The 19,576-nt window shown below is 41.7% G+C and overlaps 1 protein-coding gene across 1 annotated transcript in view; it reads right to left on the bottom strand.

Annotated features, from left to right (window-relative positions):
* LOC124792676 (potassium channel subfamily T member 2) overlaps nucleotides 1-19,576 on the bottom strand; it is a 691,963-nt gene that overhangs the window by 252,754 nt on the left and 419,633 nt on the right. Inside the window, exon 10 of the mRNA XM_047257958.1 lies at nucleotides 4,980-5,197. Within this exon, the coding sequence (XP_047113914.1) occupies nucleotides 4,980-5,197 (218 nt within the window). The remainder of the gene's footprint in view (nucleotides 1-4,979; nucleotides 5,198-19,576) is intronic.

Genomic DNA, 19,576 nt, shown 5'->3' with positions numbered 1-19,576 from the left:
AATAATTTGTCTTTGCTTTTGCGTTGATTCTCAGCTGCTGATATAGTTTGATAGACTACTTCTTGATGTTGTCATAATTTCTAGTGATGCTCTCCTTCTTCAGCGGTCGTTACACCAGCTAATATGCCATTCCTAAAGTAATGTTTTGACCGCTAAAGACTTCACTTTCTGCTGTAGGCGTCTCGTTTTTGATACGTAATTTGGACGTCAGAGTATCAATCTGGTATCACTTGTGCTCATTATGAAACTTAACATACACAGCAACTGACCTTATGTGCTCTCCATGTCTAAACGCGGTGTACTTGTCGCCTTCAAATAACACATGTTCAGGCGTATCTACCAATGCATGTTTGTGTGTATGCGTCCTAAACCTATTGATTCCGCATAAATACAAAAAAAAAGTATCATCCCACTGAGTTGTCTTTTATGGCTGTTTGGGAAAAACCCACCCATTGACAGTGATGCGGTTCTCGCATCCTAATCTAGCAAGTTTTCAGTATGAGAATAAGAATGACAATAAATGGTAGCGAAAATTAGTCACCTTTATACTGCACGGAATGCCAGACAAATGGACTTTCACACGGTACTGCTTCTCCTGATCATCACAAAGCCGCCATCGGTACGGATACTAAAATCAAGTGAAAAGAACAGGCAGGTGAAGTGTTTACAAATCTTTCGAGAGAGAGACGGCGTGACGTAGCCGACTGCGCGCTACTTTACAACGGATTTTCATAATTAGCACGTAAGAGGAGAGTTAATATTTGATGAGAGATTCCTCAAGGGCCCTCCCGCCGCAAGAGATACTCAACCAGAATCTCTCAGAACTCTGGAGGAGAAACTCCTGAACCACCGTGTTTCGTTATGAAGCTGTTTTTACGTGGCTAGATGTAGCTCATCCACACCATTCAGGAAGACTAAAGTGGTTTGGAAACACTGCCAAAGGTTTCTTAAGCGCCCTTCTGCTCTGAGAGATCGCTAAAGACAGATTACAGCTGGCTCCGCAGGACGTCGTCGTTAGGATTCGTATTTAATTACAAAACTCTTTTCACTTTGTTAAAGGTCGTTTACTCAAACCTCCTGTAACATCAGGGTTACGGAGATAAGTCGCAAAGATAGATGGAGACGATGAAAAGCTGTATTTCATAAGCGTGGGTAGGCTCAGACAAACGTGTTTACGGGCGTCTTCCTGCTAGCGGATGTGAGAAACAGCACAAATGATTGGCTGTCTCACGTCATATGATATACTGTGCGGTAAGTCGATCGATAGTGCGAGAAATATGTGCCCAACTTTCTTAAAATATTGTCTTTACACAGCTAAGTAAATAAAGATTACGGTTTTCATCCGAAATAAGACTGGAAAGTTATGAACTTGAAGTGTTCTCTAGTTGCAACAGCATTTTATTAACACACATCTATCATAATTTGCCAAAGCATATCGTTTCTATATTTGAATGATGTAGAAAGACAGAGGAAGTAGTGGAAAGTTACGGTGCTTACGATTCAGTTTCAAACGCTTATTTTTTTTAAAAAAAAATGTTTTCATTTAGTTGCTAGACCCTATAGCCGCCTCACTCATTTTGAGAATTCAGCTACTTTCATGCTTCCACATTATACTTTAATGGCAGCGTAATGGTTACGATGCAGGACTCGCATTCAGCAGAACGACGTTTATTCGCGAAACAGTCTGATGCTGAAATATGGTAATACATATTTTTATTTTTTAGAATGTATGTTAAGTATTGGACGTATACTTTTGAGGGAAATATACGGTCCGTTTACGTTCCTAGATAACAGAAAATAGTTTTGTGTGTGACGTACGGTCCGTTTTCGCATCTAGATAACAGATTAAACATAAACGGCGCACATTGTAGCCGCTCGGTCTAAGTAAGGCGCCTTGCCACGGTTCAAGCGGCTGTCCCCGTCAGAGGTTCGAGTCCTCCCTCGGGCATAGGTGTGTGTTTGTTACCTTGGCGTAAGTTAGTTTAAGTTACATTAAGTAGTGCGTAAGCGTAGGGACCAATGACCTCAGCAGTTTGGTCCCATAGGCACTTACCACCAAATTTAAAAATTTAATTTATTAGACATAAACAGCAATTAAATAACAACTAAATGAATGTTAATTTACAGAAAAAATGGAACATTTGAAATTTAAAGCTTTTGTGGTTGATAGACCAGATGTGTCCCATTAAATGTAAACTAGCTACCTATTCAGCGAATAGTCCGTATTTATAACGCTACGTATCGAAGGTTTTCTGTACAAGAAAACAGTAGAATATTTGTGACTTTTCTCGGAAAAGAAAAAACGCCGGACAGAATAACGTATCGAGATCACTAGAGTGGCCCCGACTTTTCTCGTAGGTATGTATTAGCTATCTATGTTCGTATAAAATACGATTACGCGGACGCGTGTGCTACATAGGAAAGTACAACTACTCGATATCTCGATTCAGTCAAACGAACGAATAGCGTGGGGGGGAGGGGCGTGGGTGGCAATGCAGGTGGCTCCGCAAGGGGGAGGGGGGGGCGCCCAACTGATCCTAATTGAAACTTCGGGGCAAAAGGTGATCTTCTGTCGCTTTGTGCTCCAGTCTCTCACTGGCTGTGAAAAAGGTTGCAGAACGGAGCAATGCACAGATACGAAAAGATCGGCCATTAGGGAAGCAGAGTTCACGTATTGCATCGTAACAGATGATGAGACATAGTGTTTTCACTACCTGCCGAAGCTCGGGATAGAAAGGTCCAGAATCTCTGAGACCGGAAAAAAAAAAAATGCGCATGCAGAAAAGCCGTGTCAATGCAATGCTCACTGTTTTCATGGGATCAAAAGAAATTATCCATAAATAATTCGCTCCAGATCGTCAAATGGTGGGTGTTTTAAACTGTGTTTGGGCGAGGATTGTTCGGGTTAGACCTGTATACCGGAATCAAGGGATTTCGGTGTTCGTTGCACGAGACTGCACTCGCGTACGGAAGCAAGATCGTACTCGATTTCTTGATCCCAGAATTTGTCATGGCCTTGGAACACACTTCTCATTCGGCTGGTCTGTCTTCGTGTGACTTCTGTTTCCTTCAGAAACTGGGAATGGCAGTGAAAGGTAAGCGTTTCGACACTGTTTCAGAGATGTTTGTAGGGCTAGGACCATGGTACTGTAGGTAGAGACAAAGTTTGAGTATCAGAATTTTTTCTAACAGCTTTTCGAACGCATCTGTGTACTGGTTCACAACGAACTTATTTTGAATAAAATTTCATGTAAACTAAAAATAATGTATTGTATTATATTTCGCGTCAGCCACTTTTCCTTGTGGAGTAGGCCATCCTACTACTGCACTGTCCAGCCGCATTACGTTCAAATGTGTATGAATTCCTAAGGGACCGAACTGCTGAGGTCATCGGTCCCTAGACTTACACACTACTTAAACTAAGTTAATACTAAAAGCCAAGACGCGCGGGATTAGCCGAGCGGTCTAGGGCGCTGCAGTCAAGGACTGTGCGGCTGGTCCCAGCGGAGGTTCGAGTTCTCCCTCGGGCGTGGGTGTGTGTGTTTGTCCTTGGGATAATTTAGGTTAAGAAGTGTGTAAGCTCAGGGACTGATGAGTTAGCAGTTAAGTCCCATAAGATTTCACTCACATTTGAAATTTTGCTAAAGCCAATACTCACACCCATGCCCGAGGGAGGACTCGAACCTCCGGCGTGAGGGGCTGCACTATTAGTGACATGGCGCTTCTAACCGCGCGGCCACTCCGCGCGGCGAGACCACCTGTCAATAGCTTCAATAACAATCTTTTACAGCACGAGACGTGCAGGAAGAGAGTCGATGATGTTTTGGCAGGTATCGATACTGGCAGGTACTGACGGGGCTATTGAGCAATGCTGACTTCACTGCCGTGGCCAACTACCCCAGATTTCTCGGTTGAGGATCCATGGTGCAAACAGCCCTAACGAGGTGTTCCCTCAGATTCTAGATTGGTTCAAAATCCGGGGATTTTGGAGGCCAGAGGAGTACAGTAAACTCATCCTGGTGGTCTTCGAATCACGCACGTACACTACGAGCCATGTGACGCGTTGTGTTGTCCTGTTGGTAGATGCCACCATGCTGAGGAAAAACAAAATGCATGTAGTGGTGGACATGGTCCGCAAGGAGAGATGCAAACTTGAGTTGATCCATTTTGCCTTCCACAAGAGGTCACCAGGAAATGCCACGAAATCATTCTCCAGACCATAATGCTCCCTCCTACTTCCAGGGTGTATGCTTTCAGACGTTTCACGACGTGCACATCAACGGCCGTCTGTCCGTTGGAGCATAAAACGAGATTCATTTGGCACCTCTCGCCACTCAGTGGAAGTCCAGTTTCTTTACCGGCATGCAATTCCAGCCTTACTTGCCGACGAACAACAGCGTGGGTGCACGAATCAGGCACCTGTTGCAGAAGCCCATACGAAGCAGCGTTAGCTGAAAGGTCGTTGAGGAGACACTGTTGGTAGCCTCTTGGTTCATCTGTGATATCAGTTCCTCAACAGTTGCTAGTGTATTCGCCTGAACACATATCTGCAACCGTCGTCGATCCCCGTAGTCTGTGGTCCGTGGTGCACCAAAGTTGCCCCGGCGCCAGTTTTGGATACGGTCATTTTAAACCGCGGTGGCTCGCGAAAGGTTTACAGACTTAGCTGTTTAGGAAAGCTTCCACCGTTGGCCCGAAAGCCAATGATCATGTCCTTTTGGACGTCAGATAAATAGCTTCGTTTGCCCTTTAGGATAGCAGCAGCACTGTTTTCCGCGTCCCCCCTCATCTCCCTCACCACCGACAAGCTCTATGTACCCTCCAGCGCTAGTGCTGCCACCTGCCGTTTCTGACTGGTTATCGCATGTTGATATCGAACACAGATGGTGCTCACATTAATGTGACTGGATCGCGTATAAAAAGACTGTGATCATGAGAGAAAGAGAAAGAGAGAGAGAGAAGAGAGAGAGATTACTCACTGTCCTCTGGAGGTGTGCAGCAGCAAAGTGACGAGCGTGGAGGCGCCCGGGCAGGTGCAGTTGTTGGCCAGCAGCGCGTACTTGAACTCGTCCTCACAGACCACGTGCTCGGCGAACTTGACGTGCAGCTTGTTCTCCGGCCGGAAGATCTGCACGTACTGCGGCACGCTCGGCGCGAAGTCCTTGACGGCCCATGAGCGCAGGATCGTGTGCTCGTCCTGTCAAGACGCAGAAAGCTGCTCATTTGTCTGCCCTAGTGGGATGTAAGGAGGGGCGATTCATGCCGAGACACTGACAGGGGCTTCCAGATTACAAGAGGAGCACTTACTGGATGCTTAACCCTTTCGTGAGCCGTGGGAAACATGCTTCCCACTACAATGAACTCGCTCCTAGTCCCGTGGTATTCACAGTTCCCACCTCTGTACGGTGTTACCACCTAGTGAACAGTGTAGGGTACTACTTCCAATCGGAAGTTCCCGCCGTTTTAGCTGTACATTCGCGCAGAGGCATTGTATAGCTGAGTGTTGCTCTGTAGAGTAGCCTTTCAGTGCTGTTTGCGTGACATTTTGTGATTTTTTCCTCAAAGCTCTAGTATATGGTAAATGCTTTGATTTACCCAAATCTATGAAGGAGCACGTAAAATTGGAACGAGGATAATTCCGGTTTGAAACAAAAGGAGCCATTTCTGCAGTAAAATGGATGGATAACCGTCCAGTCACTTTCCTGTCCTCAATTCATGACCAATGAGAAACAGCCACAGTGAAAAGGAAAAACGAGGATGGTGCTAGTACAAATATTTCTTGTCCTGAATTTGTGGCAGAATACAACAAAATAATGGGTAGTGTCAATAAGTTTGATAAATTACGAGAAAGGTGTGCTATTGGCAGACGTTCTGTAAAATGTTGGCACAGAATATTTTATTTCCTGGTGGATGTTGCTGCAGTGAACAGTTTTATCCTGTGGAAAATAAGTAAAAGAGAAAGTGGGCAGCATGATCAGCTCACATACAGGATCCATCTAGCCAGACAATTGATCGCTGGCTTCTCATCCCAAAAAAGGCGTGGACAAAAACCTGTCTTTCTGGCAAAAAGGGCTAAAGTACCTGAAGATTTTCGTCATGTGGCTGTAGGGGAGCATCAACCCATTTTAGGAGAAAACTACTGGACGTGCCGCCATTGTAGTACCTAAGCTGCGGAAAAGAACACTCACTGTGTTTGTACATATTGTCAAATAGCACTTTGCATAGACCCATGTTTCAGAAAATTTCATGGCAAGTAATTGTGAACAATCATTGTAACAAGAGAAGTAAATTTATCGAATAAATATGACATATATTGAAAAAGATGTTTTTGTCATTTAACTCCAAGGAAGGGCAGTGGGAAGAATACTTCCCACCTTGTTGTGTGACCTCACTTTCACAGTCGGAGCAAATTTGATATTCTGTATGATAAATATATCTATCTGTTAACTACTATCTGCTCTCCATTCATTAAAAAAAACTGTTTAATAATTTTGCCCACGAAAGGGTTAAGTGACCGACAGCAGTACTTTGGTGGGTTGAGCAATACAATACAGTATACAGTGAAGTGGGCAGGCTGTAGGTGATCAGTAATTTAGTCCAGTGGCGACTGGGGCAGTGCTAGCTTCGTTCCCATACTAATGCCTGCTACTTTTTTGTGGGTTTACTTTTGAGTGTCTGAGCCATATTATGTTGATGTGGTACTAACTTTTATATGTTCCCGCTAATATCACTTTGGTTTCGTTACCATGAGAATGAGAACAACAGCAGGGGAGAGTCCCAAAATGGCGACTGACATTGAGGTGCTGAACACTTGCACCAATGGCGATACATAGACGCTTGCTAAATGTAGGAGTGACTGGTCTGAGACGATAGGTACTGCGGTTTAGTAGTGATGAGCAGTAAAAGCCACGACGAGTTCGACTACTCTTACAACGGAACCGCACGAATGTCCCATCACCGATTTGATTCGTATTGACTGGGACTATAGGGCACGACTAGGACTTCAGTATATTCGAACGAGAAGGTACAACTCTCAGCCGTTTACCAAAAAACCGAGTTGGAAAATTTTAGGCGTGCGTATGTACAGGATGGCGCCCGGAATGATCCAACATTTGTTTTGGCGTTAATTTTTTAGGCTATCAGTTGTTATTGTGTGCTACGTTGACAGAAGTGAGAGTAGTTCATGGAGATTAGTTTTGTTTATTTCCGAGTGCATTGTTTGTGTTACGTTCCAAGACGGCTGACGAAGGAAGACTGACTGTTGAAGAGCGTGTTGAAACTGTGTTATTTTTTCATGGAACGACAAGTGCAGTGCTTTCACAGACATCGTTTCGTACACAATTGAAAACTCGATGGTCGGCCTCATTTAAAACAACGAGTAGGCCTTACGAAACATCTAATAGTAACGATTAATTGCTTGAGAGGAAGAGCGAACAGCCTGCCAATGTTCGTTCTCGACAGAATGTCGAACTGTCAGAACAACGTTACTGAGAAGCCCAGGCAAATCAACAAGGAAAACAGTTGCTTAACTTGGTTTTTCTAGACGATCTGTACAGTGAATTTCAAAAACTGATTTGCGCTTGTACCTGTACAAAATAAGTGTCGCCTAAATTAATGACGGACAAAAAACATCGAACAATAACGTTCGCTGAATGGGCTGTGAATCAAGGTGAACTGTTGAACAATGTTTGTTTTTCAGATGGCGAACATTTTCACCATGAAGGCGTCGCTAATAAACAAAATGTGCGCTTTTGGGCTTCCGAAAGTCCCAAAGTGCTTCATGAAAATGTGCATCATGCTGCAAGAAGTAATATATGGGCCTCTGTTTCAAGTCATGTGGTAACAGGGTCATTCTCTCTTGAATACACAGTGAACAGTGAACGTTATCTGAACACGCTGCGTAGCTGTTTTGTTTAGCAGCTTCTTACAAAACGGCTTCAATTAGAAAACCAGAGGTTCATGCAGTATGGAGCCATACCACAAACAACTAATGTTGTCTTAAACTTCACGCATGAAACGTTTAAGGCAGTCTCATTCCAGACAGACTTCCTAATAGTTTCGTGTGTGTACAAGACTGCCACTCGAACGATCCTGATTTGAATCCGTGTGATTTTTTCCTCGGGGATTTCTAAAGGAAAAGATTTTCCCTAAACATCCTCGTACAATGCTGAAACTGCGAGTGCTGATAATTGAGGCTAGCAACGAGATATGTGTCGAAACATTAGAGATCGTACTGAGGAAATTGACAGACGTGATGGTGGTCTTGTTGAACTCTTCATCAGCAGAACATAACGTTTAAGTATATTGTTAACATGTTTTATTTTACATTTCTGTATTTCGACTCAAATAAATATATTTCTACCAAAACTAATGTTGGAACGTTTCGTGCGCCACTTTGAAGTTTGTGCGAGTGCTAGTACTGAAGGTGTGCGCAGCCGAGAGCGTAGGTGCTTAGTTTGAAAAGACAGATGTCTCTGGGTTGAATCTCACCGCCCGTACTTTTTTCAATTCGCATGTCATTCTAACAATAGTTTACTAAGACAGTGCAAATTGTCAGTATTTAATGATTCATTTATTATTTCCCTAATCCTTATCCTGAAAAAAGGAGAACAAGAATTTGTTAGGGAGACTGGAGATAAAGAAAGAATAAGCGAAACTAACAGTCAAATAAGTGTACTCATTTTATTTATACTCATGTTACTGTAACTATATTTGTGACAAGTATAGCTATGTACCACTGCACGAATGAGTTTATCGCAAAACAAACTTGGATTACATTCTTAAACGATTCTTGATCGTCACACAATGTCAACGCTTATCACCGAGTATTGTTGCAGGTAGCTCACCAAAAAATTAGTACCAGAAGGGAGATTCGATCCACAGACCTCGCGCATATAAAATTAAGCACTCACTCGCTCGGTTGCGGACTCCTTGAATAGTACTGACTGTATGATGAACACAAGCAGGCCTAAAATCTCCAAACTTGATTTTCTCTAAAATAGTTGAGATAAGCGTCTCCCAATTTATATATGTTGAAGTCAGTGAGGGACAATTCGTACGGTTGCGCTGTAAGCAACCATCCCTCCAAGTACAGCGTCCCGCTCAACTCATGCGTTATAAACGACGGGATACGATCAAGGATTTGTGTCCACATACAAATGTCGACTGTAATGCCTTAGAGTAGATGTTACGCTACCTTGACTATCGCGAAGTGTGTGCGAGATGGGTCTCGCGGATTTTTACACGAGACATATAAAATCGTTGATTGGAAATTTATCGGAACCTTCTGGATCAATACGTGCATGAAGGTGACAGTTATCTGAACATCATCATCTCCAGAGATCAGACGTGATGTCACCAACAGTAATCTACAGCCAAACTGATGTATACAGTCTTTTGTGATAGGCAGGGTGTCGTTCTTTTGGCTATCTTGGAGCCTAAAGAACTGTCAGTTGAGTGAAACTTCCTAGCAGATCCTGGCAGATCAGTTTTGATCTGCGGGGAAGTTTCATATCAGCGCACACTCCGCTGCAGATTGAAAATTTCGTTCTGGAAACATTCCCCCAGGCTGTGGCTAAGCAATGTCTCTGCAACATCCTTTCTTTCAGGAATGCCAGTTCTGCAAGATCTGCAGATGAGCTTCTGTGAAGTTTGGTAGGTAGGAGGCGAGGTACTGGCGGAATTAAAGCTGTGAGAATGGGTCGTGAGTCGTGCTTGGGTAGCTCAGATGGTAGAGCACTTGCCCGCGAAGGGCAAAGGTCTCGGTCCGGCACGTAGTTTTGATCTGCCAGGAAGTTTCATTATTGGTGTTTCATCCCCCTCTCCCAATATGGGCATGGGTGAGTTGTTTCGGTATCTAACATCCCACTTTTCACGCAATCGAGTTTAAATGCAGGAAACTGAAATAAAATTCTTAAAAATTATTAAAAATATAGTTTTAATTTTTGGTATTTAAATATTTTGACTTTACAACTTTCATATGAAATGTAATACAAATATAATAACTAAAATGAAAAGATGAGAGGTGAAGATCTAAAAATGATCAACAGCACATTTGCTACAGTTGGGGCGTGCCTTAGGGAAAGGTGGTTGGAAGGTAGAGAGTCAGCTGATCCGTAAGGTCGAAGATTGTCGTTATAAAGAAAGGAATCTTTTGGGCTGTAACTGTGGAGGTGAGACCAAGTATAGCAGTGGATGGGTTGAATGGTAGCAAACAGAAGTATGGGAATGGTATCTGATCCAGTCCATGGTGCGGAATGGGATGGGAGAATCCTGACGTGGGATGGGAAAGGGGGCGGTTAGATCCATAGTTGTATAGATAAAAGCGTTCGGCAACCGGTGTGCTACCGCAGCCTGCTATGGCACCACAAAGTGACATGTGTGACGTGAATATTCATATGTTATTGTAAGAAATTAACGGATTTCGATTTTTGACATACTGCGAATGTTTGTGTTTTTGAAGAAATTACGTGTGACTTATTTTCTTCGATTTTAAGTAAGAAGGTGCTCTTTATTCTTTAATAATTTGATACATGTCGATAATTGTTATTTTTATAGAAATCAGATGTAATTTATTTATTCAGTATTGTTGTTATTTCTGAGAAACGTCGCGGTAGTTGACCATCAGCTGTTTATTTTTATGCTCAGTGCTACCGGTATCCATTAGTAGACTATTGTCATGCCGAAGCAAAGTTTGATGATAGTCTACTGATCGAAACTGGTAGCACTGAGCATAAAAATAAACAGTTGATGGTCATCTATGAAGTTTCACAATTATTTGACAGCTATAAACTCTATCTATTCACAAATCTGTTATTGTTATAAGGCATAATCGTATTCTCTTCTGTATCACTACACAGGCTAGGATGAGAGTACAGGGTGTTTCAAAAAGAATGTACGTATTACAAAGTATTATTTTGTCCAAACTATAGATCGCTGTGCCTCGGTTCGGCTAATGGAGAAACGAATACATAGTCTAGTTTATATTAATAGCCGCTAGATGTCAGTTGTCTTCTGTTTGCTTGGTAACCGTCATATGTTTAAAATGGCTACTCCGCAGTAGAAATCATTTTGTGTTCTCTAGTTTGCGAATTTCAATTCCGTGATTACAGTGCAAAGACGTTTCAGGTTGAGGTACCAAACTGATCCTCCGAGTGGGTGGAGCATTTGCAGATGACAGCGACAGTTTCTAGACTCAGGATGTGCGTGTAAAGGAAAGAGTCCTAGCCGCCCTCGTGTTCCTGAAGAAAATGTTGCACGAATTCAAGCTGCTTTCCAACGTAGTCCTTCAAAGTCAACTCGTCGTGCCTGGCGGGAGTTACAACTGCTTACAACAACGATTTGGCGTGTTTTGAGACGTCGGTTGGTTATGAAGTCATACAAGTTACAGTTGTTACAAGCTCTGCGTCTTGATGACAAACGCAAACGTGTGGCATTTTGTAAAGAGATTCTTGATGCTATTGACAATGACAACACTTTCGTACAACGCATCATATTCAGTAATGAAGCGACTTTCCATGTTAGTTGCTAGAAAATCGAGAATTCATCTACTGTGGAAGTAAGACAACATCTGCCAACGGAAAAGTCATATGTAAAATACAACAAGGAAAATTAGTTTTCAACGAGAAAAAGAAACTCTTTGCTTGGAAAAAACTAAAACTGAAATAAGAATGAATGGGATAAGGACGTTTGTATGGGGCATGGTGGTTCGCGGGAAGTGAGACGTGGACAACAGTAGCAGCAGGACAGAAAAGGATTGTAGCATTTGAGTTATGTTGTTAACGGAGAAATCTACAAACATCGTGGGTAGACAAAATAACGTTGGCAGTTGTGAGCGAAAGCTTATCTATGGAAGTATTAATTAGGAGGGGAGATTCACTGACAGGTCGTACATTAAGGCAGTTTCAGAAGGAACAGTGGAAGGAAAGAAAGGGAGTGCGCGACCTAGGTTAAAATGCAGTGTGTTTGTTTCAATTTGAGATAACTAAATATCTCGAAAACGACGCATCATTCGAAAAAAAATTTAGGTGAGAAATTAATGTTAGTAGACGAGACATCTGTCTGTGCTACAGCTGGCCATTCGTGGTAGACGACGCTGTAATCAAAAAATATCCAGCACGCCTGTTTTTGCAATTAAGAATCGATGCAGTTTATTCTACATTTCATGTATGGTGTAAATTTAAACCTTTGTGTTCTAACAGTTGATATTTACGTTAGGAATTTAGTGTTGGAAATTTTGTTGTACAGTGAGATACGGTTAGTCGTTTCAGTGTCTGGTTAGAAACTATGTTCAGCTCGATCCAGGAACAACGGCGCTTGATATCAGTGAGTCCCATTGCCTCTTACCATTTGGGTGCGTGATTTCGGTGAATATTCATGGCATGTGAGGCTATCACTTCATGGACATTTTACCTTATTACAGTGGTTGTGCCTTGTATTTCGGCGGTAGCCGTGTAGCGGCCAGTGCGAGAGTTACAGTGGTTGGGTGTAAACACGCACCGAAGAAATCAGTCACCTTGATAAAGGGTTTCGAGGGTGGCCACCGAAATCAAGCATTCCGACGGTCTGGGGTCTCACCACGATCAACCCCATAGGGAACACAACCTGAAATGATGACGTCTGGCCATATTATTCGTACTGTGCGATCATGTTTGCAACACTCAAGTAACTTGTGAACGTCAGTATCAACCATTAGAACACGAAGGTTTGCATTTGCATCGTAAACGAAATGTGGAATCAAAGGCGTCGGTCCTTAATTGCAAAAATATGCCCACTTGGTATCCGTCGATATCAAAGCCATCTACCACGCGTGGGAAATAATAAGCTAAGTAAACCACAGAATTTTTTTTTTTTTTTTTTTTTTTTGCCTAGAAGCCGATTATGCAATAAGTTGGGGAGTTCCCATTTGAAAATACAAAGCTGACCCCACCCACGCAAGAGGGGTGTTTAGTAGGAGGTGGCCAGGTGTAACACAGACATATGTCTCTTTTACTAATATTAATTTTTCACGTAAAACATTTTTCGTACGATGATTCGTTTTCGAGCTTTTTAGTCGCCTCAAGTTAGTACAAGCACCCTCTGTACTGATCAGCTAATAAAATAAAAATTAAGTTGAAGTTGCACCGAGCTGAGGAGACTAGCGGATGACCAAGAACGTTAGAAAGTGGCTACTGTAAACCAACTCACAGGTTCTTTGTTTCCATCCGAAATAGCCCATGGAACAGTGCTGTCTTCATCACCAGATTGAAATGTCATGTGTGAGGATCACACGCTGCTCAGACACTTATCAAAACCAAAAAACATTGAAAGATCGAAGCAAGCTGCTAGCAAAACCACTTCATTATGGCTTTGCCAAGAAACGTAGGTTGAGTGTATCCACTGTAAAACGACGTCCAGCCATCATTCAATATGTGACTGACTTTGAGTTCGAGAACGCCACATTACTGTCTCTGAGGCGCACAAGCTGAAGAATAAAAGAAAAACGAAACAAAGCAAACCTGCAAAAAAGACGTCCATTGTAGTGTCACCGAAAACTTTAAGGCTCCTGCTGCAGCAGGACTACATTTTTACAAGTTATTTACGGTACTTTAAAAACATACCGCGTTCTTTTACTTCCGCATGTGTACGCTGGTTTATGAAGCCCTGGTCGATTGCCTTTTCCGGCCTCATATAGCCGACACGGCGCGAGTTTTGACTTACCGCGAGGCAAACGAGCCGTGCTTTTTTCTCGATACCAGAAGATATAGCATGGCCCCGGAAGAGGGCGGTCGATATATCGGCTAAAGGCGGTAGCAGCTTTATTGCCGCGGGAAAAAGAAAGGCAATTGGCCTGCCGGTTACGAGGGAAGACGGCCTGGAAAAATCTGAGATCGCAGGGTGGCGGGATCGCCGACAGAATCGCCTCCGAGACAACCTTCCGCGCTGCATTTACAAGAGCTGAATGCTAAAGGATAGTGGAAAATATTGCTCAGTCGTTAAGAAATTATTCGTATTGCGCTTACGCTCTCCCAGTTAAGGTAATAATGGCTTGTGTAATAAACTTCCATTCTACATTGATGTTATTACTAGTTTATTGATTTATGTATTCCATTCCAATGTATCATGTTACCAGGAATACGAACACAAGTTGTATTGATTCTTTCACAAATTATGCAATATACATTAATACAGAATTTTATTCTAAGCAATACTACCCCCATCACCATAACTATTCCTACTGCTACGACTAGTATTACTACTACTACTACTACTACTACTACTACTACTACCACCATTATTATTATTATTATTCATCTTCTTAATCTCTATATATAAAACGCGATGTCCTCACTGAGTGATTGACTCGCCATCGCCCAGTCTGTACGGCTGAGGAGAGAAACTTTAAATTTGGAGAAGGTGTCGATCTTATATTCTAGGCGTCGTTTACAAAGGCATTTTTCTAAACTCCAACCCTAAGGAGATGAAATAGGTAATGAAGGTTTTTTTTGAAAAAATGTCGTTATTAAGGCAATTCTGAAGCAAGATCTACAAAAAAAAGTGAAATTTTTGTTTCACGCTCAGAAATAAAGAAACATGTGTTTCAGCTTTTTTGGAAATTTACCCTGTGCGAGTGAAATAGTGGGTGAAAACTTTTTTTTAAAAATATATCATTGTTAAAGAACTACTAAAGTATTTTTAAAGCTACATCTGTTAACACTGGTTGTTGACTTCTCGGTTACAAATTAAAAAATACGTGTTTCAGTATTTTTGGTAATCGAACCCCTAAGGGGGGTAAAATACGGGACGAGATTTTTTATGAAAATATTTTGTTATGAAAGTATTTTTAAAGCTATATCTACGAAAATTTAAATTAGGCTTCTCAATTAGAAATAAAAAAATACGTGTTTCACTGATTTTGGAAATTCAACCCCTGTGGGGGTGAAACGAGAGATAAAAGTTTTTGTGGAAATATTTCATTGTGGAACCATTCTTGAAGCTAAATCTATGAAAACTTGTATGTGGCGCCACTGTTAGAAATAAAACATAAACATATTTGGAAATTCCACTCCGAAGAGGGTGAACAGGGGATGAAAATGTTTTTGAAAAATGTCGCCAGAACGGGAATTTTGAAGTTAGACCAACGAAAACTATTATTTGGTTTCTCAGTCAGAAAATAAAAAATACATATTCCAGCTTTTTGGAAATCCCACATCGAAGGGGGTAAAATAGTGGGCGAAAGTTTTTTTGAAAATAAATAATCAATAAAGAACTACTAAAGGATTTTTAAAGCTACATATGTGACAAGTGGTTTTTGATTTTTCGGCCAGAAATAAAAAAAAATACATGTTTCAGTGTTTCTGGAAATTCGGCCCCTCAGGTAACGCAGTAGGGGATGAAAATTTTTAAGAAAATATTTCGTTACATTAAAAAAAAATTTAATGCTACATTTGTGAAAATTGGTATTTCAGTTCTTGGTTAGATGTAAAGAAATATTTGTTAGGAGATCGAAAGTTCCAATGGAAATATCTCCACAAGAACGGATTTTGGATTCCGGCTACCAGAATCACTTTTTGTCAGAAGCACATTTGGAAAAGACCGTGCTTACATGGCCTTAATTAACCTAAAAAGGTTCGAAGGTGTTGCAGTTTGTGAACAACATAAAAATTCCTTTAAATGTAAACAAAAGAAGACTCTGCAGACCATACAGTCAACACGAGCGAAGCAGCGGGCGATAAGATAGTAATAATAAACGAAACATTATTTCTGCCATGAATAAAAACCACACCTGCTACCAAATCTGTGTCTTCTAGTACTATAACAACTCCAAATTTTTCTCTGTCACATTCCATAATGTTGTAAACCACTCCCCGGTCCATACGCACGCCCTGCTGGTTCCTTGGGCGCTATGGAAGGCGTTGTGGTTCCATATGCCTCTTCCAATGCTTGTTGGCTCCCTGGTTGCAGAGAGGAATTCCCCTGTCGCAGGGGAGCATCGTTGTAGCCAACGACTCTAGCAGCCACACTCTGGCCCATGTCATCCCGGTTCTGGTTACTTGGGTGGCGATACACGGCCCACGGTTGCGTTTCTCTCTGATGATGTTACGGTGGCTGCGCATACGTGTTGGCAGTTCTCCTGCCGCATCTTTTGACCTCAGCTGCCTTCGCTGCATTGCTTCTCAATCTTTTGCCGTATCCGCTCGCAGTGCAGTAGACAGGGGTTGCTTGATAAGCTAACGCGCTACCCAAGTCTTTCTTGAAATAGCGTCAGTAATGTTGTCCAAGATCTGCCATTCTGTTTCGCAATGCAGCACCTCTTTGACATCCAGTCTTCCGTTCTGATTCAGTTGCTGCCGATCAGTATCAGCAACATCGGCATACCCCCAGATAGTGTTTTCTGTCGTACCCTCTTTACCACAGCCACGCTCGGACGTCTGTCTACCAATTCAAATTCAAATGGCTCTGAGCGCTATGGGACTTAACATCTGAGGTCATCAGTCCCCTAGAACTTAGAACTACTTAAACCTAACTAACCTAAGGACATCACACACATCCATGCCCGAGGCAGGATTCGAACCTGCGACCGTAGCGGTCGCGCGGCTCCAGACTGAAGCGCCTAGAACCGCTCAGCCACACCGGCCGGCGTCTACCAATTCGATGACTCTAGGCGGCGTAGTGCCATGACCAGAAGTGTACCAGGCCCTTGAGAGATGTTTTATTCCCAGTCAGTGTTTTATATTTGGTGGGAAACCATAAGTGCGCCTCGCTCTTTGAGTACCACCACATCCTTTCTGCCATGGGTGGAGGACCTGATTTTGAATTTTCTACTTGCTTCTGGCCCTTATTCCTATTAAATTGGGAACTTCTTGACTTCTTAATGTTGTTCTTTCTTCAGCCAATACATCGACGCTTTTTCTTCGCATCTGGAGATCGAGTGAACTCATTCCAAGTATTACTTACAACGTCTCAACTGACACAGAGCCAAAAGCTTCCGTCAACAGCAGAAGTATTCCACGTTGCACTCTGTTAAATATCCATGCTGGTGTTACGAGCAAAAGTCTGTGGGCCCAAGTACTGGGACAATATCCCACGATCGCAGTCAAAATAGTGTTATGACATGTTCTTATTGTTTGAATTGGCTGCTTATAATCATAACTGGCAAGACTAATCATTTTTTCATCGTTTTCCTGGCTCTCTTGCTCATTTCTTCAATATGTGCACCATAATTTTGTCGTTCGTCCAAGAAGGCGCCTAAGTATCTGGTGACGGACTTTCTCTTCATGGACCTGTTGCTTAATTTCGTGTAACTACTATTGTGTTGTAAGGGTCCATTCCCTTGCGTGAGCATAACAAGTAAAGTTGTCGCATCAGAATATATTTTTATTTGTAGCTTCATCCACCGCAGTCACTGATTTTTGTATCTGATGTTACCCCTAGTTCTCCGGTTGTACCCCACAGCGATTGTGCAGTGGTAGTAGTGGTTGTGGAGATATTTGTGTAGCCATCACATTGCTATCGTCACCAGAACATGCTCTGTCTCCTTCGCACCACTGAAAAAAATTCGAGATTATCCTCTAATGTTCTTGTGTCTTTATAACATTCACAAATGTTAAAAAATATTTTTGAATGTTCTAGTATATCCTTGAAAGTACTAGACTACAGTTTGGAAATGGATAAATATTGCATGTGTTGTGTAATGCAGTAAAAACAGAATAACAACTCAGAGGAAAAGTTTATCTGTTGTAGAGAGAAACTAATTAAATAAAAAATGATAGTGCGAGCAAATAATTTTAGCAATATAAATGACGTAGTTCAATAAATATATAAGTGAATATAGAATATGGAACCAGGGGAAGAAAAAAATGTTTGAATTCATTGATACAATGGTAACCAAGACGAAAAAGTAAACTTCCCAACAGAATTCGTAAGTTAACTCAATGTTGCAAGTATATTTCTTCGCAACAGAATTCAAAAAATAAACTCAATGTTGCAAGTATATTTCTTCAGTAAGGCTTTAACATCATAGCTGCAGAAATATTAATCGTAAAAGAAAACGCAAGTCAGTATTCAAACCATAAATTTCATTAATTTGAACTAACTTATTCAGCTTTACAACGCTTTAACTCCCGATAAGATTATCGTAGCGTATAACTATCAAAAAGGCACAAAGTCCAACATTCCAACGTGGCAGAGTAAGTTTAAAAGAGTCCTGTTTCCTGCAAGAAAAACTATACATGGTGTGCCCACGTGTTGGACAATACAAAAGTTATTCGTCTTTGCACTCGAAAGCAAACCACCAAATGTAGTTTATAACAGCACCAAAATGAATAATTCCCCTATCGTAGTACAAAAAAGGTGAATAAGTCCTGGCTAGAGTTAAGGATTTACAAGAAGGGAACAATGTTTTCCAACTTACCTGGCAGCTTCAAAGACATTTAAATCATCTCCACGTATTCGCGCTCTGTTACTCTCAATATCAGTGCCCATGTCATTTAATATAACATATCGTGTCAAGTAAAGTAATATGCTACGTGATATCATGTAGTGTAACATGACACGTGGCATCATGTCGTCCCTGTCACGTCGTACAATATGTTACAACGTGTCGTTAACTTTAGCATGCATGCATATCCGCTCTGGGATGCTTCCAATTACAGATGCATCCTCGCTCTCGGATACTTTTATTGTAGACGCATTCCGCTCTCTAGAAGCATATACATGGGTGTATATTTGTCTTATATTCCTCACCATTCATGTAACAGGAAGTGGGTTTGGACGAGAAATGGTACCCTTGGGGGAAAAAAAATCAACGATCGCTCCACACAGAAAGCAAAAAATTGTTTTAGGGTCCCGTCCAGGAACAAATCCACTCTCAGAAATTTTATCCCCCCAGAAAATTTTTCTAGCTATTGCATGTATGCTCTTCGGCCATATGATATTATTATTATTATTATTATTATTATTATTATTATTACTTTTTACTATGGCTGCCGAATCTTGTGGGTTTTGGGCACAGAATCAGGGAATTTAGCCAATAAATTGTAAGATACAGGTGTGCCAACACCTTGCAACTAAAACAGCTTACTGCGCTGGGGAAGTAGGGTTAACTCGTAAAAAAGAGCGAATATGTCCAGATGTTTTGTTTAAAGTGTCTTAGAAGGTTCCAAATGAGTCGAAAAGCTAGTTCCCTTATTTTACATAACTAACTTTGTCCAGGACATATTCGCCTTTTTTGTGCTATTATAAAAGCATTTTTCATTCTGGTTCCCAATGTTTATTCTACCACAATTCTGACGTTAGACCACAATAGCTTGGCAACCGTTGTAGATTTTTTGACTCGGGCGACAATTTTATCACTTCAAACCGTCACGGCACGTGCAATTTGCGTGAAACTGGCTCTTACGTGCATTTCATACACAGCCTGACGGCTGTGTCGTGGCAACTGATAAAGCTTTCACGAAATGAAAGTGCGAGTATTAATTACATGTATTGCTTTACCTTCTTAAAGAATTTGAATAGATTGGCACGAGTTTGAAACATAGAAGTGGCACACGTAAGAAATCTCAGAAAAGGTGTTCTTTGCTCCTAAAATCTGAATGAA

This window comes from Schistocerca piceifrons, chromosome 1, assembly GCF_021461385.2.
Source record: "Schistocerca piceifrons isolate TAMUIC-IGC-003096 chromosome 1, iqSchPice1.1, whole genome shotgun sequence".
NCBI lineage: Eukaryota > Metazoa > Arthropoda > Insecta > Orthoptera > Acrididae > Schistocerca > Schistocerca piceifrons.
The sequence above is the reverse complement of the archived record's forward strand: the minus strand, read 5'-3'. Positions and strand labels throughout refer to the sequence as shown.